The following is a 25,793-nucleotide window of genomic DNA, read 5'->3' as shown; positions in this document are numbered from 1 at the left end:
TTTTTTTTTTTTTTTTTGCAATTCTTTCCCTGTGAACTCAGTCCTCCAGTCCTCTTCAAACAAAGCACCCACTTCATGCAACAAGATTTGGCTTTTCTCTTGTTCATTTATTAAGCGAAAGATTCCCCCATCTGCAACTAAAAATACAGTGGGCCCCAGGAGAGTCTTATTAGCCCAGAGGACTCAAAAACCCAGTTTCTTCAGAATACATGAATCCCTTCACCGCCAACTTCTGCGGTAGCTTTGGGATATCCATGCTGGTGAAGGAGGCAGGCAGGAGAGCAATAAATGGCTGCAAATGGTCTTTGGCACTGGTGAAAAGATCCATGCTGAGCAGCAAGAAAGTTGGTCATATTTTGTATCAGCCCAGAGGAAGATAAATAGTCTTCCCCTCTACTAATGGACTCATTCCAGGAATGATATTTCTGCCAGGTGGATTTCATATTCAAATAGTTTCAGTCTCGAGTCAATGCAGTGCTCCAGTCACGTAGCGACCATGGGATATTGGCTGTCCTGTCAGCAGACTCCAGAAGGAAGGATAAAGCAGTTGCCAAACAAAAGCAGTTGATGGTTGTGCCTGTTTTGGAGCGCAAACATTTCTTATCTGTATTGCCCATGTATTGCATTTCTACACAAAGGGGTTCTTAGTACTCCCCCGCCCTTGCCTACAGTGTGGGAAGATTTTCCTGCCTGAGGAAGGAGTGAATGTATCCTCTCAACACTCCCCCCCTTGGGAATCATCCATGTGAATCTCTATGAAACCCGTTTGGGATGGACTCAGATTGTTACTCCCCCCACCGCCCCAAACGAAGTTAGTAGCAGGGCAGTTTGCAAGCACAAGTGGCAGAGGATGCTGGGTCATAGGGTTAAGCTGGCTGTGGTGAAGGTGCATGCCTTCATTGTTATGGTATTAGAGAAATGATCAAGCAGGCCAAACGGGAAACCGGATTCCACCCCAACACGGCTTTCTATGCCTACATGGTAGTGTGGTTAAATGGCTGGAGCATGTGAGGAGGACTCAGTGGCCATGAGATCTCTGCTGGACTCTACCTCCAGTCTGCTGTGTGACCTGGACATGTCACCTCACTTTTCAGTTTGCCGTCTCTGTTGCAATACCTCCACTGGAAAGTGCGGTTGAACTATTAATATCATCCTCATCTGAAAACTGAATCTGGACCTTGCCTTCCTTAAAAAGCTTTATATCCCCTCCTTGATGTGCACCTCCATGTTAGGAGAGCTGTACTCTTTCTGTAAGGCAGGGCTTTCATTACTATTTCTTTACCTGTAATATTATTTCATACTTATGAACAGTTATGTGTGGGCTATACCGGTATAGGCACCATGACGTATAAAAGCATAATGTCTGTGTGATGTATATAAACCATGTTTACATGCTGAAATGTAATATATCATATGGCAGAAGAAATGTATTTTTTAAATAAGGTGGGAATGGAAGAGTCTGGCATATGAGCTGCAAATAAAGGCTTGAGGTAGGTCTTTTTCTTTGGAAACCATGTGCCTACCCTCCTTCTTTCCAACCTTAGACCTTTATCAAACCCACTGAGTGTTTCAATCTGAGAAGGGTTATCAAGTGAGATTTATGAGGCATGATTTTATGGCTGGGGGAGAGGAGAGCCAAATGAATTTCCTTCTAAGGAAATGCTCAGCTCCCATCTATTTTTGGGTACCTTTTTATCAGCTGAAGACAAAGGCTAGCTCCACGGAAGTCCAGAGGAGTTTTGCCAATGACGGGAGCGGAGCCAGGACCATATCAGCTCCAGGAATCCTGTTCAGCAGTAGAAACAAGTTGTGCATGCTCTAGGCCAAAAGAAGACCCTCTGAGAGGGTTGGAGTGCACACCGCTAGCCATAAAGAGGCATTCAGCTGGCAAGCCCTGTGACTCTTTATTAAGGGAAGCAAAAAAGAAAAACCTCAAAGCACTGGAACTGGGGAGTGTGCTTCAGGGAGCTGTGTGGTCCTGGGCAAAGCTGGATGGGAGATACTGCTGGACTGGGGGATGGACTGGGATGGGCAGGTCTAAGAATTGGGCAACTCGGGTCATCTGATCCCAATGGTCTTTCCTGCCCAAGTGCAGAGAGGACTGGACCTGATGATGTGTAAGGTCCCTTCCAGCCCCAAACAGCTACGGACCTATGAAACTCCCCAAACCGGGCCACCACATCTCTTGGCAATCTCTTGGCTCCCTTTCCCCACCACACAGCTGTCCCCTCCCCTGCCATTTTGGTGGGTAACTGAATATCCCGTATTAGCCAGAAGCTGTTCTGTTCACGGGGCAGGATGCATGGGGTATCTCTTGCATGTCGCTGTGAGCTTTGTAGTCTTAAAGCCTTGTAGCGAGCGGTATTAGTTTGGCATGTTTACAGCTCTCAGCTGCCCCAGAGCAAGTGACACTTGGGTTGGGGGGGCCCAGCCTGGCAGCCGTAGGAACAATTCCCTTGTCAGGGTAATGCCAAACACAAATGCACCATTTAAGCAGAAAGGAAGCAACCACCGAACAATATTAGTAACAGAGCAGTTTATTAGGCAGGCCTGACATGTGGTTTCTCCTAATGGAAAGGTTAAGCTCTGCATTTCCTATGAGTGTCTCACTAACCAGACACCCGCTTACAGTTTTCATGGATTATAAGGAGCTGCAGGAGCACCAGGGAGACACAGAGCACTGAGATACACAGGGAGGCCCCCTTTCTGATCATCCCTTTGCTATTCGGAGGGGGGATGTCCCTAGCAGAAGGGCCGGGGTCCCCTGCACCTCACAGTGGGGTGGTTCTGAAACATCGGGTTGTAGGAGAAGAGTTGCTTGCGGAAGCAGCTGGCCGCCTTCTGGTCACATTCACATACCATCTTCTCGCACTGGTCCCGTGATTTCACTGTGGGACAAGACCAACAGAGCTGTCATGTCACCTGTATGCCCTGTGAGGCTGGTGGAAGCAGAGCGCAGCACACTGGAGATGTGGCTGTGGCACAACTCCGACTAGGGGAGAGGTGTCCATCTGTGCTCAGTGAGGCTCAGGGAGACCATATCTTTATCTACCCTTCCCAAGGGAGCAATATGGCAATTGCACATGCACCGGGAGCGGTGGAGGCTGCAAGTGAGACAGGAACAGTGGAAAAAACCCTGGTCACGCGCAGTTCACTCTACCCTTCAGCATCCACCCGCTGCCAGTGTGTGACACAGGAGACCGGGCAAGATGGACCTCGGGTCTGACCCAGTAAATGGCAATTCTTACACTCTTATGCCCTAACCTTTGGCTCAACACATAAAAACCCAGTTTCCTGGGAGGGGAGGTACTTTGCTTTACCCTATGCGGCAGCCCCAAGGGAAGTGCTGAACAGCCAGGGCATAATGCCCTGGTCTGCCTCCTTCCAGCCCCACATAACACCTCTTCTTTCCCCACCCTGCCCTGCTCCAGGACACCGATGCAGAGCAGAAATAAATAGGGCCTCATCTCAGATGCAGGTAGGATCAGACTCCTTCTCCCCTAAAGTACAACTCTTTGCTTGAGTGCCTTCTTATGGTCAGCCCACAGGCCTGGGGCAAGCTACGTGCCTGGGGAGTAGCAAGCCTGCACCTCCAAGCACTGTGCCGAGGCCTCGACACCGTGCACTGCATCAGCCGCCTGTGACGTCCACCCTGTCCCGGGCCAGAAGACCCGCGCCTCACTCACCGCATTTGATCTTGTCCCTGTTTGCGTAGAACCTGTAGCGGTGAGTGCCTGGAGCGCAACCAAACATCTGGGCCTTGTTATAGCAGCAGTCATGGCTGTGGCAGCACCTATGTTTTGCAAAGAAAGGGGCAGAAGAACCGGGGGGGTCCAACAAGGGTCAGGGTTGAGAATCCAGTTCCAACTTGAGGAGAGCCTTGGCTCCGAGTTAGTTGCTGTTGAATTTGCTAGTGCCAATGCATGTGTGGTTTTCCTTTACATTCACAATCTATTCTGTGCCTGCGAACACTCTTTCCCACACCTGTGGCTGGAGTCATTTATTGATGAGAAGCAGAGCAAACTATCCCATCTCTTCCTTTCAGCCTATGCCCAATATTTACCCTTGGGTCCTTCTGGCCTTTTACCGTCATGAGTCCCCAAACCAACCCCCAGCCTTGACTTGGAGGGAATGAGGCACCAGACAAGTTTCCTCATCCCAGCTTACTTGTCGATTGGGTCCACGGGCACCCCTTGTGTCCCTGGCCCACAGTGGCATCCGTAGTTGCTGAAGTTGGCCAGACTGTGAGTGAAGGTGGTCAGCCGAATCAGCTCGTCAAACTGGGTGGCGATGCCGCTCACGAGTGTGACGCCTAAAATACCAGCAGGGAGAAGAGGTAAGCGCAGCGTTGCAGCAAGTCACAGGGAAGGGCAATGAGAGGACTGGAGGGCATGGATATACACTGCAGTGTGATTACTACTGTGGTGTTTAAACCAGATTTTATACAAGTGTATATCTGTCCTGTAAAGGAGTGCACACATCACCAGCACTTCCAGGGTAGTTGTCCATAGTGGGTGCATTTCCAGCGTTGAACCAAATTTGCATTGAGAAAATGGCTGTGCCATGGTGATATGGGCTAGGGAGGAGTGCACACATGGATGGCACACTCGTGTGATTTTACCCTGGTGTGTAGACTTACTCCTTACTTCCCAAGGAGTAGCTCTAGCCCAGAATGGAGTGACTTTCTTTGGCTCATTGCTGTGTGTCATGTGTCCATTTTACTTTATCAGGAACAAAGTCAAATTACTCCAGAGTAAACCTATTTTGTGTCCATTCTTGGAGACATTCAGACATCATACTCTGCATAAGTTTAGAGTCCTGCCTGTGTGCAGAGCTGTATAATCCATATGATGCTCTGTGCCCCAAAGAATTTATCTGTCATTTTATAACCCTGTAACTATTTCTATCTGTGCAACCCAGCCTATCTATACTGAGGTATAATAATCAATACTACCAATACAATCAATACAACCAATACTTCTGAGTACACCTGAGTTTTCATGCTCATGTTATTAAAATATATATTCTCAATCCCTTGTTTAATAATGGACCGGACATAGAAAAGAGAACCCAGTTACCACCGAGTGTATAATAAAACCACATCCATGCAGCAAAAATTATCTAACCACCAAAAGACCCATCTCCCGGGGTTTCTCTCTGTATTGCATACACCAAAGTCAAGGGGGCTTCTCTCTTTTAAAGGCCCTTAGTGTCATAAATCAAGCCTGGTAAATCATTCAAAGACGGCAGTGATGGGCATCCAGAGAATGACTCTATAGTGCCAATAGCGATGAATGGCAGAAGCATGCAGTTGCCTTGCTTGGCACATAGCGGAGAGGATTTTAGCCATTGAGGCCTTTTGGCTTCAACCCCCAGTGCTACCCCAGCTGAGCCATGCACCAGCCCTAGAGTGCTTACTTACCGCAAGCAAAAGTCAGCACGAAGATGAGACAGTGGCCCATCCTTGCCATTGTGTGTAACAGCTCGGGGACACCTTGAACACACAGCGTCTCCTGCCCGGGTTTCTGCTGACTCTCTCAGAGGTCCGTTGTGCCTCTTTATACAACTTCGGCCAGTCTCTCACGTGGACCTGACTTTCCCCTTTTTTATGATAATTGCACATTTTTTTTACCGAGAGGCCATAATTACCTAAGAAACAAGCTGGAAACACTAGGCTATTTTCATATGGCCCAACGGGGGATGTGGGCAGCTCCCTGCGGTCAACCAGGTCTTTAAAACCTACTGGGGTTTATTGTTTTAAAAAGCCGATTTTGCCTCCCATCCACCTCTGAAAATCAAACGAGCTTCATCTTCTGAAGACCTGGAGGCCTATTGTATCAGCAGGAAGTGCTGCTTAAAGTGAGAGGCTGCTAGAAATGTGCAGAGCATTAGTTGGGACTATACCAGTGAGCCACACACCGAGAAGTGTCGCTTGGGACTGCTCTAGTGGGGCGCTCCGTAGGCTGCCCTGCTAATGCATTTCAGCTCCTCTTGATTTGTTGGAGCCTCCCATTCTCTGCCCACACCAAAAAAGCCTTTGTGTTTTGGGATTAAGTTTATGGTGGCTTTTCAACCAGTTCAGCCTGTGGGGGTGCAGCGGTGTTAAGCTAGCTGATGATTTGAGATGAAAGGAGGAGGCAGCATTGTCCTTTCCCTCTTCTCCTCCATGCCACTGAGCAGAGAGACAGGAAATCTCAGGGGTTTTGGTGGGACAAGCAGTCAGGAGAATATGCAGAAGTGTTAGCTGATTTCCAAACCAGAATGAACAATATCTTTACCATTAGCAAAGCCTCTAATACTTTTGATACATGATTTGTACGGGATTGACATGAAATGTCTGTAAAGTCAACTGACTGGGTTCTACTTTAATGGCTGCAATTAAAAAATATGTCTACTGAAACACCACTGCATTTGCTGTACAAAGCATACAATCTGTGTCTAAAATATTTGTGACTGTGATAGACTATGGTCTATGTATGATAGACTATGACTTGTGTATGCAAATACTCTCTCTCTCACGCACACACACACGCGCGTGCACACACACACAGGATTAATGGTATTTTGGATGCTCATCTACCATTATCTTGTATATAATTAATTACATATAAGTGTTCTCCTATATGTTACATGCACAGGGAACTGTGACTATGTGTCTTCAACTAATGTTACTGCTTTCATTGTGTGTCTCTGGCTTGTGAAAGGAGCCCCTGGCTTGACCTAAATGGCTATAAAATGTAGCTCCCCTGATTGTCTTCATTGCGTGAATGTAGGACGTACATGGAAAGAAGTTTTTGCTGTTATTAGAAGCTGACAATTTTACTTTGGACATCCTGTATTTTCTATGCACATGTCTTCTGCATAATGCATATCAAACTTATATGAACAGTACACATGCATTTTATAAGTAAATAAATATTCATGTATAACATGCACTACATATACATATTATTTATGCACCATCTAGTTTATAAATTCAATAAAATGTATATGTATTATATATATATACACATATGTGTGTGTGTGTGTGTGTGTACACATACACACACACGTATATATAATATACACACATATATATATACTTCAAGCTATACTACATAGGCAGGGCAGAGAGAAAGGAGAGAAACAAAAGCATGCAATAATGCAGTATAATATACTGCTTTAATTGGAATGAGTCCTGGATGACCTCATTGCTTACAAGTGCCAATGCAAACCTCACCAGAACATGGCTCTGTCATGTGTTTTGTGTCACACATTTTAGAGAAACGTTAATTTTAGAAAACACTTTGCTTTCAAAAACAAATGCTATTGTGCTGTTTCTCACGCGCTTCTTTTTCTATATGTGGTGCACTGTAGTTACTTCCTAGAGGATGTGTCTACACAAGACACTGTGCAGTAGCCTAATAACACTGCACAGTAGTGTGCTGGGCAGAACTAATATGCTGTTGTGCAGTAGTGTTAGGCTACTGCATAGTTAACGTCACCAAAAAGCCGTGCCTTGGTACTACTGTGCAGTAGCACCAGTTACGGAGCACTGATTTAGTACTTAGCAATGCAAGTACTAAACTTAATGCGCAGTAACTATAGCACATTAATGAACATGTAGATGCATCCAGCCACCCAGGAGACTGAAGGACTAGCTGTGATGCATTAAAAAAATTAAACCATTTTCCCAGTGGATTCTATATAAACTGCAGATTCATAGATTTTAAGACCCAAAGAGACACTGTGATGTTAGACCTGAACTCTCACTGTGGAACAGCGGCAAAATAAATGGACCATGATTCTAAAAGAGCCTCAGCATAGCTCCAGGGACATCACTGGAGACTCTGGTTTACAACAGCTGAGAAGCAGTCCAATAGACTTTAATGAAGCTATGACAACCTATGCCAGGTCGTGGCAACCCACTGCCTATAGTCTTGTTTTTGATGTACAAGATTTTAAAATTGCCTCTAATCCGGGGCATATTATGCAATATTGAATCCATGCTTCCATCTAATCCATACAGAAAGGATTTAGAAATATTTCTGGCACCACTTTATGAAAGAAAATAATAGCCACAGAAATGTTGCTTACAAGTTTGAAGCCTCAGAGAGATCTCTTTACAGGCTTTTTAAAGCTGCCATCGTCACGGTACTGGAGCTGTCACGGAAGCATGAATCAATTTACCCTCACACTGCCCCAGTAAGAGGGGTAAGTGTCATTGCCCCCGTTTTACAGATCAGATCCCACTTGACTCTTAAACAGCACTTTTCCTGAGCTCAAGCCATTTGCAAAAGGAGATAGGTATGACTATTTCTCAGGTGGGAAAACTAAAGCACAGAACGGTGAAACGACTTGCCCAGGGTCACCCAGCAAGCTTAGGGCAGAGCTAGAGATACAACCAGTTTGCCTAAGTGCCCCTTAAGTGCCTCAGTTGCCTGACCAGCCTTCCTCTGCAGCAGTGCCAGCAACGGCGGGTTTGCGGGCTGATTGCAGGTGGGATCATCATCAACAACAGATTGTTTTTTGCGGAGACCTGCCTGTTTAATCTATACCGAGGTAGCTTTATATATAGGTTAGATGGCTAGATGGCAAACTGGCGCGCGGCAAACAAGGCCAGATTTTATTTGATGGTGACCGTGCGGATCACAAGGTAAATCTCGAGACCCTCTTCCACCAGGGCTGTGGGGTGTCGATAAGGGGTGTTTGTTAGTTCACAGCGCTGAGGTGCTAACAGAAACAGAGACACGTTACATAAGGCTGAGTTATTTAATCCCACGGTTTCTTCACTTTTTGATGCCTCCGTAGGTGTCTCTGAGATGGGAACAGGCACCAGCTTGCTAGTTTAAGCCTATGTGTGAGTCATGCCTATTGCAGCATTGTCTCATCAATAATGCCGTTCTGAACAGTTGGGGCATGCTTGCCATGAGCCATCTGCTTGCTGCCTTCCTACCTGGGGAGCGAAGGAAAGGGATGGTGGTGGGGTCTTGTCCCTGGAGAAGAGGCCAGGAGCTACAAACAAAGCTGAATGCCTGGATCTGCTGTTGACCTCCTACTTGTCTTCACTCCCTGCCTCCCTCCATCAGATGGGGCTAAGATATCTCACAGTGGGTCTGAATCTGCACTGCTGTTTTTAGCGTGACTGGCTGGATGTATATTGGCCGCCAACCAACTGGAGTATTGAGACAGTTGCCTCCTGCAGGGGGGCAAATTTGCTCCTACAGCATCTGTGGCCACCTGAGCAGGGAAAGGGAAAGGCGCAGCCAGCCTACGGGCTTCGGGCTAGACACTGCTCCTTCTGCCGGCTGCTCAAGCCCTCGTGGACTGCAATAGTCCCCAGATGAGGAGGGACTGCTAACATTGCTACCCCTTGCCTGCAGGGAAGGGGAGTTTGTTTCAATCTATTTGCTTATTTTTGTATTTTATTCTATTTTCATGTGGCGTTTTCTCTTTTTTTTTTGTTGCCCTGAGCCTCTTTGGGAAGGTTGGCAATACATGTAATAAATAATCACACTCCAGGCACATGCTCTCTAGGTAAGACTTGTGTGGGTTATGAATTGGGCTTTCACAGTGGCAGGCTGGCACCGCTGGGATTCCCTCCCAGGAGAAAGACAACTAAGCATGAATCTATGACTGATCTTGGTGCCCAGCTCATTAAATCCTGGTTTTCTGATGGGTGGAGCACAGGTTTTGGCTTTCTTTTTGCAAGGCAGTGATAATCTTAATGCATGTTTCAGATTCTGGATGTCTCAACTTAGTGTTATAAGGCACTTGCATAACCACGGAGAGGGAAGGCAAATAAACACTCCTGGAAAGCCCCTGAGAGATCTTCCCAAGCTGAATCTCAGCTGCCTTCATTTCTACATACGGAAAAATGAGAGGTGTGTATTGAATATTGGAGAGAGACAGACATGGAGCAAAGCCTGCATTGACTTTCTGGATCTTTGGGACATTTCAGATCCAGATCTAAATCTCAGTTACTCTTGGTTTTCATAAAAAAGGATCTTCAGTAATTGGGACTGACACACCCCACATCTCATAGCTCAGGCTCACCTCCACTATTAGTGCAAAGGCCAGAACAGACCGAGACTAACATAGAGCAGCAGTTCCCAAGGATTTTGTGCCATGACCTGCCTCTGATTCTCGTGACCCAACTTCAGGTCCGCTGCATGAGACCCTAACTTTTGTCTTGACCTTTTCTGAAGTAACTGAACTTCCACGGGGCTCTCAAACCCAGTCGTATTGGGGGTGACCTATTTGGGATCATGACCCCAAGGTAAGAAGCAGCTGATATGAAGGGTAGCATGTGCTAGATTTAGTGAAGAGGAGTTGCTTCTGGGTTTGAGTGTCAAAGTACTGGTCTCACTCCTCCAGGACCATTTCTCAGGGGTGTTTCCTACATTCCTATATGTGCTTTAACAGCATGGCAACTAGACATGGATCCTTTCTAGCAGAAAGGCCAAGGTTCACTTTCCATCACTGCACACCACAGATGTCCCCTTTGTCATTTTGAGTTATCCATGAATTTGAGGGTAGATAGTAGGGCAGCAGTTAAATGCAGTATGATGATAGGGCTGCCTCTAAGTGCGTTTCACCCGCCTGGTGACCACTGAGGCCGGAAAGTAAATAGATGACGGTGGCAAATGAGAGGCTTGCTGTGTATTTATCAGATGAGATCATTAGCCCTTGTGGGCTGGAGATGGACAGAACAAACACATGGCTTCCAAAGCCTGGCTGGAGGGAGAAGTTAGATAATTAAACACTGTGGAGCACAGGGGCACATCCCTCCCTTGCTATTACAATGAGCAATTATACCTGAGGTTTGGGAGACATCAGGGGTGTTTGGATCTCAGATTTTAGCTTGGCTCAGGCTGAGTACTGCGGATGCATCTTGCAGTGATTTCTTTCTTCGGTTTTATCGATCAGGTCCACGGTGTTCATCTCCTGGTTAGCTCAGGGTATGTCTACGCTGCCTTCAGATCGTGCCAGATGGTGCTACAGTAAAGCTTCATGGGCTACTGCCTCCCTAAATGGGACAAGTCCAGCTTGAGCAGCACTAGCTCCAAACAGCTACTTTAACTTTTCAGCAGCTCATGCCTCAATACTTGCTATCCTGTTCATGCACTCAAGTTCCCAGTTTCTTGCAGTGCCTTGCAAACCATTTGACCTCTCTTTCCTCAGCAGTAAACACAGTGACAGTAGCATCTGCAATACAAAGATGGGGTGAGGCTTCATTCCTTAGGTTTTGTACAATGCTTTAAGATTGTCAAGTTGAAGCTATTGCAGAAATAAAGAGCACTGTTGCTACTAAACAGGAAATAAGGCTATTTCTGACTCCAAATCACGTGTGCAGGTTATGTGGTCATTGCACGATGGTTTACAGTGTGAGATGACCAATAAAGTGTTGAGAATAGTGATTGGGGCAGTCTCCCCAGTCCCAGTCCCATCTGCTGAGTTGCTTTGTCTGTGGGGTTTTGGATCGAATCACTCAGATCTCTTTGCATAGCGCTGTCCATTTTTGTGAAACCTCTTCTAATGGTAGTTGACAAATTCTTCATGGATACTTCACAGAAACATGATTTCAATGAAATTTTAGGGGAGGGAAATTAATACAATTGGTTATCATGTTCTTATTTCGTTTAATTTTGTCTTGACTTTTATCATACAGCATTATATGATATATGTAATATTCTGTATGATATTATAACATCACCAAATGGTCAGATTTTGGAAGTTCCAAATGTTCCAATTTTTGTTGGGGAATTTTTATTTCAGTCAACATGTTGGCCCTTGTGAGATACAGCATGGAAACTAAATTGGAAATGTTGCAACTTCCTGAAGAATCGAAATTTGGTTCCCAAGGAACTCCAGTTTTAACTAGCTTAACTTTTAAGGCTGTTTTTAAGAATGCTTTGACAGTGCAATGGCTTCTATAATAATTGACTCCTATTGCTGTTACCACTATACGGAGAATGCTATTATAGAGAATTTCAACAGAGATCCAGCATAATTAGGACACGTGAACAAGCACTTATTATCCAGGATCTAGTGTTTGAGGCCTGGGAGTTAAAGCCAATATAATGTTATCTCAACAGTATGCTGGGGCAAGTGCCAGGTTTTCTGTTTTTTAAAGGAATTTTATCATTCTGAAATGTTTCCATTTAAAAAATGGAATCAAACCAAGAGAGTGAAAAAAAAAGAAGAAATAAAAATGTAAAGCTGTTTCAGATTGGAAAAGGAAAACTCTCTGTTCTGACAAGGCAGGACCATTCCTTTCCAAACTCCTCAGGGTGCATCATTCTGTGTTTTCCCCCAAACTATATTTTGATCGTGCATTTCCACAAAACATTTTGCTTTCTATGAACTGGCATTTTCTGACGGGTCAGAGAATTTCAGCCCAGCTCTCCCCAGCGGTCATCATCCCTCTTTGTGATTCAGGAGCGTATGCATGTACATCCTTAATGCAGGCCACGCGGTGGGACGTTGCCTCTTTCCGGCTTCTGCCCAGCTACTACAATTGAAGTTCCCAGCTCCCACCACAAAGCAATTTCTTAGTCATGCCCATTAATTATATCAAGACATCGAAATCTGGACTCTAGTCTGTGTCAATGGTGTAAAGCGGGGTCTGGGCAGACTCCACTCCATACTCCTGCCTGGCTGTATGCGTCAAAAGATCTGATGGTCTCTCACGCATACACCATCATCCAAAAGGATCCACGGTTACCTACTACTAATCATTTCTATAAAATGAGAGGCCTGATGGGAAACTCCTAGAGGGAACAGAAGGTTTCAGTGAACGCTCTGGATTCCAGACCAATGGGGTGATGCATTAATGACAGTTTAATGCAATCAATGCAGCTTTGAGTTCAATGGCTTTGTCCACAAGCAGCAGTCAGGAGCTGCAAAACCTTTTAAAGCAGCAAATACAGGTTTAACAGGAGCTGAGGGGAAAAAAAAAGAATAGGGGCCAGGTTGAATAGAGAGTGACAGGACATAGGTGTAATGAATGATTGATTAACTGGCCGGGTGCTTCTCACTGGCAGTCACCGCAGCCGCAGTGAAAGCATAAGGTGGAGCAACCCACAGAGAACCCTGCTAGCGAGAGTTGGAGAACAAACAGATGTCCCATTCTGGGTAATTTTTGGATCCTTTTTCTCAGTTGGGCCCAGGAAGAGTTTTTTCAAGAATGTGAAACTTTCCCCGCAACCAAACACCTGAAAGACAAAGAGAAAAAAAGTTGCAGTCGAACCATTTTGCTTCCATTTCACTCTTTAAAAATGATTTTTCAAGTATATGTCAACTTACATGGCAAAACAGTAAGTGGGTTCATCCAGAAAAAGGGAACTTCCCACATAATTCATGTCAGCAGTCCCATCTGACAATGTCTAAATATTTTTCAATGTTTTTTCATAAAGGTAAATCCCTTTAGACGGGACCATGGGATAATGTAGGGAGTCGCAGGTGGGGTTTTGATACATAGGGAATGTTCTTTAACACAAAACCGTTTTACCAAAAAGGCCCTGACCTGCTATGAGTAACTGCTCTTAGCGTCAGATGGGAAACCCATCCATCAGGGCAGGATGTGGCAGAAGGGCAGCACAAAAAACACGGGGCAATACCCCAGAAAGTTATAAATAAAGGATAAAGCAAGCCTCCAAAAAAGGCAGGGGATTACTATACTAGAGGATATGAGAAATGCAATTTTCCCTCAAAACCCAGATCTAGGGGACCCTCTTCTTCTTTTATGATACCCGAGAGTTCAGTGTAAATCCAAGTCTGTATCGTTGAATATTGGGTCTCCAAGAGAGGCCAATGGCCAATGCAAGACAGCTCTTGAAGGTGTCTTTTAGGACTGTGATCTGTGAGATACGACACGGAGGAAGGAGGTTTCAAGATGATGATTAGTTTGGGGTGTCTGTGGATGAAATGCTATAAAAACATTTCACCCTTTTTTTTCACTTGCTCACCAGAAACTCACTCACCTCGTTACACACCTTGTTTCCAGCTCACGTGGAACGGACAGGGGAACGCAGCATGGGACGTATGATCTGATGATGAAGTCAGGGCAATGTGGTATAAACACTAGCACGGCATTTGCATGACTTATTTCTCAGGTGCTGCAGATTAAGAGAACAGTCTGTCACAAGCAGGCAGAGAAAAACCAATGCAATCGGCCGCACCTTCGGAGATGGCTACTCTGGCCCGTCCTCAGATGGAAACTAGCTTGTGCAAGTGTGTCCCCCCTCACCTCCGCTGTCCTTTGCGCTTGGCCCTATATTTGGATTTGTGCTTATTCTGTTCAAGTTTGTAGCATTGTCTGGTGCTTATGTCAGGAGGTAGCAAAATCCTCATGGGAATGCTAGAGCGGGCGGCAGAAGAAAGTCTCCCCAAACTGCCCCATCGCCGTGATGTGCAGCACCCCATCATATTCCACGCACACACCCACACATTTCTGCCAGTGTTATTTCTGTCCTGATTTGCAACATCCTTATTGCTTCAAGGGTTTCGCCAGAACACAACACTGCCAGTGCCCTGTAAGGATTACCTGCTTCAGTGTTTACTCATTCCTGATGTGGCTTGTTCACCCATTGTACATGAGCTACTGAGCTCTGCGGTCATTTTGGACCCATGGAGATGAAACCAGACCAGTCAACTGCCTTTCACATCTTATCTAGTCTAGTATTTGAAACTCTGGGAGTAAAAAGTCTGAGCAGCATTAACAGGACTGCTGCACTAGTCCCACGGTTAGGCTTTTGCAGAAAGAAAAAGAGCAGAGCACCTACGGAGTTTAGATTTCAACACACCTTTTGCTAATGTTGCACAAGATCATACTACTTAGCAAACACAGTGCATGGTATTTCAAAGCACTGCAAAGGATGACTTGCCCAACGTAATGTCGAGATAACTAAGGATAATGATTCCAGCTCATAGAGACTAAGGGAATGGAGAGACTGAGTGATTAAGGCACTTGCCCAAGGCCACCCACTGAGTCAGTGGGCCCAGACTCATCTGAACAGCCCTGAACTTGGAGACGAGCTTGAACCTTCGTCTGAACCACATGGGCCACCTTTGGTTACTGTGCAGCTGCAAGATCCTATCCCAGCCAGTGGGATCAGCAAAATGTTCCTGCTATCACGGCGACTGGTGGATGGGTGTCCTAGCAAAGCCTCCAAGTCTCACTCTGCCTTTACATCTACCTCACAGTCGTAGCCTACAGGATGTGGGGCAAGATTAATCTTTTTAGCCAAGCTTTTACCTTGCTATTGGAGCCCCATTCAGCAAGCTCCAGTGGCAGTAGGTATGAATGGACTGGGGGTGGGCTTTTTCCTGAGAGTTTGGTATAGGGGGGGGTGTGTGTGTGTATTTTTATATATATATAAAGTACACATACACACACACACATATACATACACACATACATATATACACACTTACATACATACATATATATATACACACACACACACATATATACACACACGCATATGCACACACACACATATGCACACACACACATATGCATGTGTGCGTGCACACACACGCACACACACACATGCACACACACGCACACACGGGCTTTGTAACACTCCAGCAATGACAGCAATGCATACCGACACTTCCAAGCATTCCTATGTCTTCTGGAGTTTCCTACCCTCTTAGCATATCCAGCAGCTCTGCGTAGGGCCCAGTTTCTCCCTTCTCCCTCTTATCCCATGTCCTCAGGGCTCTCTTTCACAGGGACCCTTTGCCTTGGGTCAGAAGCCCAGGCACTTGCCCAAGGACATCTCGGTCCTGTGTGGGCAGCTCGGCACCCTGCCTCCCCTTCCAGACCTTGCTGCAACCTAAAAGCACAAGGCATTGGTACCGGGCAACTCTGCATTCCCGCAGCAATGACTTTCTCACCGTACATGCTCTCATGGTACCAAGAGGGGCTGGGAGAAATTGCTCCCACGTTCTTCGTTCCAGCTCTTCCACTCCTTGCTGGCTGCCCTTGGGAAATGTACTTAAACTCCCTGCCTCTCTCCTCACCTGTCAAACAGGTGTAGTGACACTGCCCTACCTCATCCTGGGTGTTGGGTAGGATTACTTAGATGTTTCCATGGTGTTATCACTGCTCTTCAAAACCTGTCTTGTGTATATTGGAGTCCTAACAAAGAAACCAGTCCATATCAGCTGAGGATTAGAGAGGTCCACATGTCACAGGGCAATAATGTGGCTGTAATGGATTTTCCCTTTGGTTCATTAGACTTGTGTATTGTGCAAAGGGCCTGCAGGTAATACAAGACCTATTATTACTGTGCCTCCAAACAGATGCTTTTCTTCTTTGCTCAGAGCAGTTACCACTTGGGCCTCCCATGCTACTTCCTATGGAGGAGGTGCTTGGAGTGTGATCTTGCTGGGAATACTTCTCATCAATATTAAAATAATATTCTGTCATTTAGGGTGATGTAGACACAAGGATCATGGGGAGTAAAAGCCTGATTTTTATGGCATTTAAGGACTTACATGCACAGAAAGGTGATTTTCAAAAGTTTCTATCTAGGTGCCTAATGCCTATTGCTTTTAATGGCAGCTAGGAACTTTGTCACTTGAATATTTAGCTAGGCAAGTATTTCCATTTGTAGGGCTTGAATTCCTTTAAAGATCTGGCTCATGTGAACAAAGGCTATTAGACAAGTTGCCCAGCACTTCAGGATAGAGAGACATTTACAGACATTTCAGTGAAAACATAACAACTGTACATTGCCTTTTCGGTCTCCCTTAAGAGACAGGTGAAGATCAAATATTAAATGAAGATGCAACAGGGTCACGCTGTTTCCAGAGCATTTTATTACTTAAAAAGTTACAAAACAAAAACCAGTGCAGACTCGTTCTAGCGGAGCTCAGGATTAACTGGACTGCGACTGCAGGAGGTATTTTTTTTATCCTGAACATCAGCATCAAATATAAATACCTGTATTTTATGCATACATAATTTACCACCATGTATTAATATTACACTGTATAAATATTTCTGTATATTACAAACCTATTGCAGCAAAAATGCAGCACTATGTTCAACTTTTAAGCAATTCAGGCACCACTTACGAGAAGAAAAAAAAAGAGTTGTTCCTTCTCCCTCCTCTGAAACTGAACGCCGCTGCAAAGAATTTAGGGTCGGCTTAACGGTGTCTCTGCAGTGGGTTCTTCTGTATCATTCTCAAAATGAAAAAAAGCAATATACCAAGGAGATGAGGGCTGAAAGCCAGGCTACAGTGACTGCAGCCTCCTGTTATCACATGCGTTGCCATCCCAAAGGTGTTATTAATGGAAAGAGCACATGCTTGTTAATGTCTACTGGAGCCATTTGATGTATGGGTAGGTTAACATTTAACTCAAGAATATCTATGAAATGCTGATGGGCCTTTCTGAAGTCAGAAGGTGTCCAGTCGGAGCTGGTTTCCTCAAAACAGCGTAAGTCAGAAGCTATGAAACTGCCAGAGACATGGTATAAGTCCCAAGAAAAATGCTTCTAAAATGACAGGAGGACCTTGAATGATTCCTAAGACAAGGTCACAGATCAAGTAGATCTAAGCATGGCACCAACCTAGCTGTAGTACGATGTGTAGCATTTAGAGGCTAAGCTCTGAGCCACTAGAGAAGCAGCAAACAGCAATGCTGCCTGCCTCTGCAATTCCCATGGGCCCTCAAAGCCAGGCCTATTGAATATGTACCCTGAATAATACATACATATTTTTCTGCTCTGTGCATGCAGCATTAGCTTTAGGGGTCTACATCTACACAGTGGTCTTTGATGTATCTAAATCCATTCAGCACAACTTCTGGGTACAGTTCTGGTGTGTGGATCTTGTTAGAAATTGAGTGTAAAGGTAGGTCACCATTCTTGCTTGCCACAAGGGTCCCAGCACTGGGAAAAGTCTGAGCTGAGCTGCTTTCAGTACCAGGGCCCTCAGGCACAGTTCTGTAGTTTTCTAGTGTCAAACTCACACTGGAGATGACTGGGCTTTGGGCCATCTTCAACGTCTTCTTTGACCTGGACCATTTGTAGCCGAAGATGAGAGAGAAAACTATTGTATCCAAGAGAAACTCAAGCATTTCAACCACAGACAATACAGAAGACCCAAACCATAGGCTCCACTGGCTTCCCATGTTGGACAAGAGTAGATTCAACTGTGAACAGGACAAGCAGAAATGATTACAGTTAGAATATTCACAGCTGATTGCTGCCCACTGCAGCACTTGGTTTTAAATCCCCATATGTTCCCATAGCTATCTCCAAAGCCCCGGAAGTGATGTGATGCTCAGTCTGCAAGGTCCTTTCACCCTTGTAATTCAGCCTATTGCAACACCCATGCCTACCCCCAGTGTAAATGCTCTGGGTTGGATTCTGCAAACCCATGGGCAATGAATAGCAGGACATGCCCAGCTACCACACCACACTACATATGCGCACAGAAACAAGGTGTTAACATTAAGTATCGGCTGTACATAGTGGCAGTAAATGATAAGGCCTTTGCAGTCCTACCTCCTTCCCTGGGGCGTGGATGGCGAATGGGCATGTCTGAAAAGACATTAGCCTGTAGCATGAACAGGTTCAAAATCCTCTCTGCATGTCAGGCACTAAATGTTATCAAATCTCATGCTTCAGAGCTGATCTGATCCCATGGAACGGTTAGGAAGAGGAAGCAGTCCTCTCTATGCCCCAGTGCAGCCCTGCATAATTGGCTAGACATTCCCAGGGTGTTAGCTGCATTTCTTTACTAAGTTCTGATCTTGGCCATTGCCAGGAGCAGAGACGATGATTAAAGCCATGAGCTGATCCAGTGCAACTTACTGTGAGTAATGGAGACTCATTCACAGACTGATAGTTCAGTTGATGGTAGAAGATATTCACCTTGGCGATATCTTTCCTGCAGAGGAGAGTGGAGGTAATTAGCAGAAGCGAGATCCCTACACAGCAGTCTACCCATTGCAGGAGCTTCAGGTGCTGATGGTATGTGGATCTCTCCTCTTTTCTGCTTATGGCCCAGAGTCTAGATTTCTGGGGGCTGAAATGTTGTAGCCTAACTAGTTTTGGGGCTCAATATAAACACGCAAACCTTATTACATATAGCAGATCAGGCTAGATAATCTAACATTGCCTTCTAAGCTTAAACTCTATGAAACCAAGGGATTCTATGAAACCATTTAGCATTGGCATTTAATTTTCTTTTAATAGAGAAACCTTGCTGTGGCAGGGCACTGTTTGTGCCTGCCACTTTAAGGGCCTGAGCCTAGCAGCCAGCAGGTGCCTGATTAGGGCAGCCATTTTAGACTCAGGGCTGCCTACATAAGCAGGGCATTTTGGTGCTGGCAGAGCAGGTAACAACTTTGCTTGGTTGTGAGGCTGTATAGAGCAACAGGAGGTAAGGGCAGGAGCTGGCTAGGATGCTTCTGATCCTGGGCATGACTTAAAACTGCACCCTGCCAGGAGTGGGTGGCCTGGTGGGGCTCTCTGTGTGTGTGTTTGTTGCCCCTGGAAGGGGCCAGAGTATGCTTGGACCTGGTTGGGTAATTGGCTGGCCGCTACCCTGGTGAGGGTTGTGGGAGAGGCCCAACAGATGATACATCTGCCCCCCAAGAAATGAACTTTCTAAGCCCATGGCCAAAGAAGGCCTGCTCCAAGGAGGAGCAAGGTGGAGTAAGTTGCTGATGTATGAAAGAGACCCTGTGAGAGGGTGGAATGTGCGAGGCCTGAGTGAGAGGCGGGCAGTATGGATGTGTGTGTGACTGAGGCCTGACGGCATGGCCTAAGCTTGCTCTGACTGTAGGCTGGGAGCACTGTAACATCTGGATGCCATCTGCAAGGCTTGGGCTGCGGTGTAGGGGAGGTACAGAGCTGTGGACACCCCCCAAATATTGGGCTGCAATAATGGGCAGCCTCCTGCCTTATTTAACAACTTATTAATTGCCAACAAGGCATGGCGGGCAAGACGGGCAGGCAGCATGCTCAGAGGCAGGTGGGGGGCTAGCTGCAGCTAGCAGGGATGCCCGCCTTGCTATACTCGCAAATAGGTCTTTACGCTAGACTAAAAGCATGGCCTAGTAAGGATTTGAACTGTTAAACTGAAGGAAGACACGAGGCCTGATCCAGTCCTTGAAGTCGGTGAGAATCTTTCCAATGGACATCGGTGGGCTCTTGGTCAGGTCCCCAGTGCCTCTCAATGCCATGTTTTGCAGCTAGATCACTTATCTGGACAACTAGGATGTCAGAATGAGCATCTCTTGGTGTGCACATAGGCATACTCTACATGCGCCCGTGTAGTCAATATTTCCAGTGACAGGGAAATATTTAGCTCGGGCTGTGTTTAATACTAGTCTGTTGCTGTAGGATGGAATGAGTATCACTCCGTGAAAACAAACTAGTTCAGGGGCTGTCAATCATTCGGCTATCCTTGGATGAACATCACACCCCATCATCCTCTATTAGTTACTAACCTGTTGCTAGTAGAGTTGTATCCTTTCTGTTGACTCAGAGCCCGGCGGATCCAGTCCTGAAACACAATATTTCTGTATTAATGGTCATTCCCTCTCTTGGAACTGGCACCAGATTATTGCAGCCAGTTTATTATGCCTCAAGTTCTATAATTATCCATATTCTCTCGAACCTGTAGAGGCGGTACAGTAATACTACTCTCATAGGTGTGCTTAATATTCTATAGGGCGAAATGTCACATGAAAAATGACCATTGCTAAATTTGAAGACCAGCACAGCAGGATCTCAGATCGGTTCTTCCTCTGAAGACCGAGAAATAGCCAGATGTGTGTAAATGGTGACTCTTTTTGAATGGCTGCTATGAAGGTAAATCATGCTTTAAAACTAGTGCACCATTGATGATAAACCATTGCCTGTCATATGGAATACCGAGTAGTGTAAAGGTACAAATATGGCAGTCCTTAGGGTATGCATTTTAATACCCAGGTGACATTAAAATAAGAGACACAGGAGACTGTCATCCAGAAAGTCCTGAGGGTCCCATGACAGTTTCTCAGCCCCTCATGAACAATAATGGGATAGGAGGTTATCGACAACTCCATTTTACACATAGGGAACTGAGGTACAGAGTTGAAGTGACTTGCTCCAGACTTGTAACAGAACTAAAACTTAGCCCAAATCTCCCAAGTCTCCCTCTATTAATGCCTTATCTACAAGGCTGTTCTTCAGTATCCAGCATCCTAGCCAGGATGGCTTACTTCAATCCAACTTTCCCATCTTAGTTTTGTACTAGACCCTCCAGCCTCCCATCCCTTGGAACCGGCCTCATGGGCCAGTAACATATGTAACCACAGTAAAGACGGCTTCCCCTCCAAACAACACTGTATTGATGCAGACATTACCTCCGAATTTGGTGATGGCCATTTAGCAGTCCCTGCAGATACCTTGTACCATGATTCACTGTTAGGGTGAAACAAAAAATGATGGTCATGATGGTTCCAGGATTTAAAAATGAATGAATAAAAAAAGGTTAACGCCCTCAACTCTACCAACGGAAGTCCTTGAGACACTTTGGATGCAAACATGAGAACAGGACAATTTAATTTTGACAAATGCTAAATTTGCTGAAAAATGGCGTTCTGGGAGGGACCAGAAGTAACCATTCGTAAATTTGGTGAATGACTTGGGCTGAAAAAAATAGGGGGCAAATTTAAGAATTCCCCCAAACAGTTCATTTAAACTTCTCAATTCAAAAGGGCATTTTACCTTTTAAAATCTGGTCCATATTCAAAGAAAATAAAGGTTAAAAACAGGTCAAATAATCCCAAAATTACAGGCAGCATTTTGGTTCAGGTAGAACAAAGTGTTTCTGGTTGACCCAAAGCAAACCGTTTCTCAATTAGATTCCCCGCCCCCGGTGAAACAAATCAGTTTGTCATCCAAAACAATTTTTTTTTCCTATTTCTCTTTTTTGCTACTAAAATGAAAATCCCATGACTTGCTTGGCTCTGAGTGTGCATGCATGAGTGTGTTTCCTATGTATACTAGAGAACATGAAATGTGGTAGCCCTGAAGCAGCAGCCTTTTCACAGCAGGCTTAAATGGGTCTTGATACGGACCTTCATCAAGCTAATTTTACGGTTTCTATCCCTATATAATGGACTGACCCTACATGTTACCTGCTAGCCACTCTAAATGAAGCCAGCAAGAGGTAGGTAGATATCCAAGCAAATGAGAAGGTGAGCCTTCCAATCGCGAGGGATTGGATGCCTGCCTACAGTATGATGGACTGGACAATGCACATGCAAGTCTCAGAGCTGAGCTAGCTGCACCCCTGTTGGAGCCCTTCCTCTTCTATGGGCTTAGCAATATGTGTCCTCTGCGCTAGTGACTCACCGGCATGGTTTAGGGCACTTGCTGAAACAGCTGAGGTGGTGATCCGCGAGCCGGTTGTACAGCTTGTAGAAGCAGTGACCTGGAGGAGGAAATGGAAAGGGGCACACTCAGACAGGTGGCTCCCCCAGGAAATGCACTCCCCAAACCCCATCGTTGCACCCTCCTAGGCACACCACGTTCTCGCTCAAAGGGGGAGAGAGTGTTTTGCTCTCTGCCCCTCGCTGTGGAACGGGTGCAGGTGGCTCAGGATTTCATTCAAGAAACTTCAGCAAGAGTCACTTGGAGAGGCATCAATCAGAAGAGGAGAGTGTCCTCCTACAGATAATAACACTTGTATAAGGCAGTTGCTACTTGGAGTGGCAATGTAACATTGCAAAGGAGTAGGTTGGGCTCTGGCATGCCCCACTTTTTTTTTAAATTCTTAATCTCTGCAGGAAGTGGTGCTTTAATGGCGTCGAGACACTCCCCTACCATCATTGTGCCTATGGATAGGAAAGTAGTAAAGCCCTGGAACAGGCTACCCAGACAGGTTGTAGAGTCTCTGTGCTTAGAGGCTGTTAAGATCCTGGTAGCCAAAGCCTTGGCTGGGATGATCTAGTTGGAGATAGTCCTGCTTTGAGCAAAGGGTTGGACTAGGTGACTTCTTCAAGTCCCTTCCAGCCCACATTTTCCATGCTTTTATGATGTCGTTGCAGTCTAATAAGATTTGGGCACAAGAACAAATGATACCAGTCTCTTTGGAAATGGGGCTGCCCACCAAAAGGCTTTTGCAATGTAGAAAAATGTTTATTAAACTAGACTCTCTTCTTTTCTCCTGTGAGGTAAACGGCATCAATAGTTATGGTGACAAGCTAGTGAATTATTTCACTGGCCTACTTCTAACCAATGTTCTCCAGGCATCCTCCAAATACGTGGTAGAAGAGGCATCAGTTCAGAAGTCAACTTAACAACCTGTTCTTGCAAGCCATGTCTGGGATGGCATTTCCAGTGCCCTTACCCCATGCAGGATGCTTGTTGTAGTTACAATATTCAGCATCAGGAGGCAGTGGGTAGTAATAGTATCCACAGCCACAACGTTGAATCATGATGTTCTGGAAGCAGGAATGCACACATGCCTGAAAAAAGCAGAATGACAAGTAAGTGAGAGACCTGGTGTCCTACTCTTTGCCCAGTAACATGTGAGAAGACTTCTTCCTTGCCAAAATGCAGTGGTTGCAACCTGGGGCAAAGGGTTTTCACAAGCCCTCAATTTAATGTTTCAAATATTCAAAGGCTGGATAGGCGTCAAAACCAGAAGAAAACAAACTTCTGAGGGCACAGGAACACCAGTTCTGGAAGTGGAAGAGACCCACTGTCCACTTAACTCGGCATCCACCTGTCTCCAATTCAGTCTAGTCCGACAAGCGAGAGAAAACTCTAGTCTCCTGAACTCAATGTCCCCTGGCCAATAGATTAAATTGTAATGTCAATACTGCGTGCGTGTATAAGCATCTTCAGAAGGGTCATAACCAACGTATTGGTCGCTGTGCTGCTAGCATCTAACTCCTTGCTTGGAAAGCATGCAAGAGGTTATCTGAGCGTGAATGATGCTCCGAGGAAATCAAACCCTCTGCTTTGGAATTACCTGCAGTGTGTAGGAACTTTTGTACAGGAGCTTGACGTTCACATCATCTCCATTAACGGTGCATTTCCCATAATTCCCACCCAAGCGATGTACCTCATCCTGTGGACACGCAGAAAAAGAGCCTCATATGATTGGGAAGCATCAATCAGATGGGTAAACAGTTCAAAAGGCATGTTAGGACTAAACAAATAGACCACAAAGACTGGGGAGCAAAAAAATAAATAAAAATAAAAAAAGAGACGGACCAGAAGCTATATTTAGAGGTCAGGCTAAAATCAGGCTGAGTTAAACCCTGCAAAGGAAATTAAAACAAACAGCAAAGCCATTTTGGCCACACACATAAATAGAAAACGAGGGGAGAAGTGGGGCTGGTATGTAGAGATGATGGGGAGGAGATTAGAGACCATCAGGGGGTAGCCCAAAAACTAAATGAATAACTTGCTCCTGTGTCTACCAAAGGGAATTGGACATGGGAGTAAAAAGGCAGGATGGTTAATTCCAGGAGGCTACTAAAATAGAAGCAAGTGTCAAGGAGTTCAATGTACTCGTGTTCGGGGAGAAACAGGAGAAAGATCATTTCCATCCCAGAACTTTGGAAGAGCTAGCACATGAAATTGTAGGTGCAATAGCAAGGATTTCTAATGAATCTACAAAATCACGGGTAATACTATAGTATTGGAGAACAGCAAATTTGGTACTTGTATTTAAGAAGCTGAATTCATACAATTTGGGCAACCACAAGTCTTGTTTGACTTCAGTGGGGAGCAAGTCTTTAGAAGAAATTTTGAAAGACCTAGAGGGAAATGGTAAACACAGTCTTGCTTTATCCCGAAGTGGATTAAACCACACTAAACTTATCTTTCCTTTAATAAGCTATCTGATCTTTAAGATAAGAAGAAAAACAAGATCTAATCTAGTTGAACTCCATTAAACATTTGATCTAGTGCCATGTGGGAAATTATTAACCTGGAGAAGGTGGGGATTAGTACAAACATTGTGACATGGGCAAAAGCTAGCTAATGGGTAGAGACGCAATGGATTATGGTGAACAGGGAAGAGTTGGGCCAGAGTAAGGCCATCCCTTTGCTCATAACCTGCCATTATCACCTGAAAAAGGAACCGAACGGATGCTGATGAGCAAGGTCAGCACACCTGTTGGATCCCTATGGTAGTCGCGATCCCTGGTCTAATGTCAAACCCTTCATGCTCGAGGAACGGCGTCTGATTGTGGTTGTGGATCATCACTTTCACGCCAGCCACTGTTGACAGCAGTGCTATGTGATCCTTCTGCTCTGCTTTTAGGATTAGAGAAAGTCCTGGAAACAAAAGGAAAGGAAAGCCTTCATTAAACCTTAACTTTCAACCACAACTCCTTACACCGAGGCTGGGAGTTAACATAATCTCTCGTACTCCCAATATAGCTAGAGAAGTTATGCAGGTTGCATGCTCAGAATGCAGCTTGGTGCAACCTTTGCTAGAGTCCGTGCCAAAAAGGATGTGCAATCCCTTTTCTGTGGAGTGATCTTTGCTTAGTCTTTCCTCCCTGCCCCTTCACCAGACAACATACCATAGGCAACGCCAGGTTTTGTTGCTTCCCAAAAGGGATTTGTTCCGTCTTTGTTAAAAGTGTAGCAACTTCCATAGACCGGGTGGTGAAAATGATCATAGTCCCTGCAAAGAGGAAACACAAATATGAACCATTGAGTGGAAAAAATCTCTGCTCTGTTATCTTTATGGTGGTAGTGTCACAAGGGTCCAGCTAAACTGGACGCCCCCCCCCCCCCCCGAACATAATAAAAAAGATGACTCCTGGCC

At 45.4% G+C, this 25,793-nt stretch overlaps 2 protein-coding genes across 2 annotated transcripts in view; both read right to left on the bottom strand.

Annotated features, from left to right (window-relative positions):
* Positions 1-2,521: 2,521 nt before the first annotated feature.
* LOC109293740 (phospholipase A2 homolog otoconin-22-like) lies at positions 2,522-5,550 on the bottom strand. The gene is made up of 4 exons (XM_019511827.1): positions 5,423-5,550; positions 4,168-4,312; positions 3,687-3,793; positions 2,522-2,888 (listed from the first exon to the last, which is right to left on the bottom strand). Exons 1-4 carry the CDS (start codon positions 5,469-5,471, stop codon positions 2,743-2,745), a joined length of 447 nt encoding a protein of 148 aa, XP_019367372.1. The 5' UTR covers positions 5,472-5,550; the 3' UTR covers positions 2,522-2,742.
* An 11,298-nt stretch (positions 5,551-16,848) lies between these two features.
* SCNN1D (sodium channel epithelial 1 delta subunit) overlaps positions 16,849-25,793 on the bottom strand; it is an 18,750-nt gene continuing 9,805 nt past the window's right edge. Inside the window, exons 4-12 of the mRNA XM_019511825.1 lie at positions 25,546-25,649; positions 25,131-25,294; positions 23,979-24,077; positions 23,352-23,469; positions 22,355-22,433; positions 21,361-21,418; positions 20,461-20,516; positions 18,818-18,893; positions 16,849-18,153 (exon numbers count right to left, since the gene is read on the bottom strand). Of these exons, the coding sequence (XP_019367370.1) occupies positions 17,746-18,153; positions 18,818-18,893; positions 20,461-20,516; positions 21,361-21,418; positions 22,355-22,433; positions 23,352-23,469; positions 23,979-24,077; positions 25,131-25,294; positions 25,546-25,649 (1,162 nt within the window). The 3' untranslated portion in view covers positions 16,849-17,745. The remainder of the gene's footprint in view (positions 18,154-18,817; positions 18,894-20,460; positions 20,517-21,360; positions 21,419-22,354; positions 22,434-23,351; positions 23,470-23,978; positions 24,078-25,130; positions 25,295-25,545; positions 25,650-25,793) is intronic.

This window comes from Gavialis gangeticus, unplaced genomic scaffold (genome assembly GCF_001723915.1).
Source record: "Gavialis gangeticus isolate Ggan-Ray unplaced genomic scaffold, GavGan_comp1, whole genome shotgun sequence".
NCBI lineage: Eukaryota > Metazoa > Chordata > Crocodylia > Gavialidae > Gavialis > Gavialis gangeticus.
The sequence above is the reverse complement of the archived record's forward strand: the minus strand, read 5'-3'. Positions and strand labels throughout refer to the sequence as shown.

Coding starts and splice junctions, on each gene's coding strand:
- LOC109293740 (XM_019511827.1), bottom strand. CDS start 5,471: ATGGCAAGGATGGGCCACTGTCTCATCTTCGTGCTGACTTTTGCTTGC. Junction 4,313..5,422: donor CGTGCTGACTTTTGCTTGCG/GTAAGTAAGCAC, acceptor CTGGTATTTTAG/GCGTCACACTCGTGAGCGGC. Junction 2,889..3,686: donor CAGGGACAAGATCAAATGCG/GTGAGTGAGGCG, acceptor CTTGTCCCACAG/TGAAATCACGGGACCAGTGC.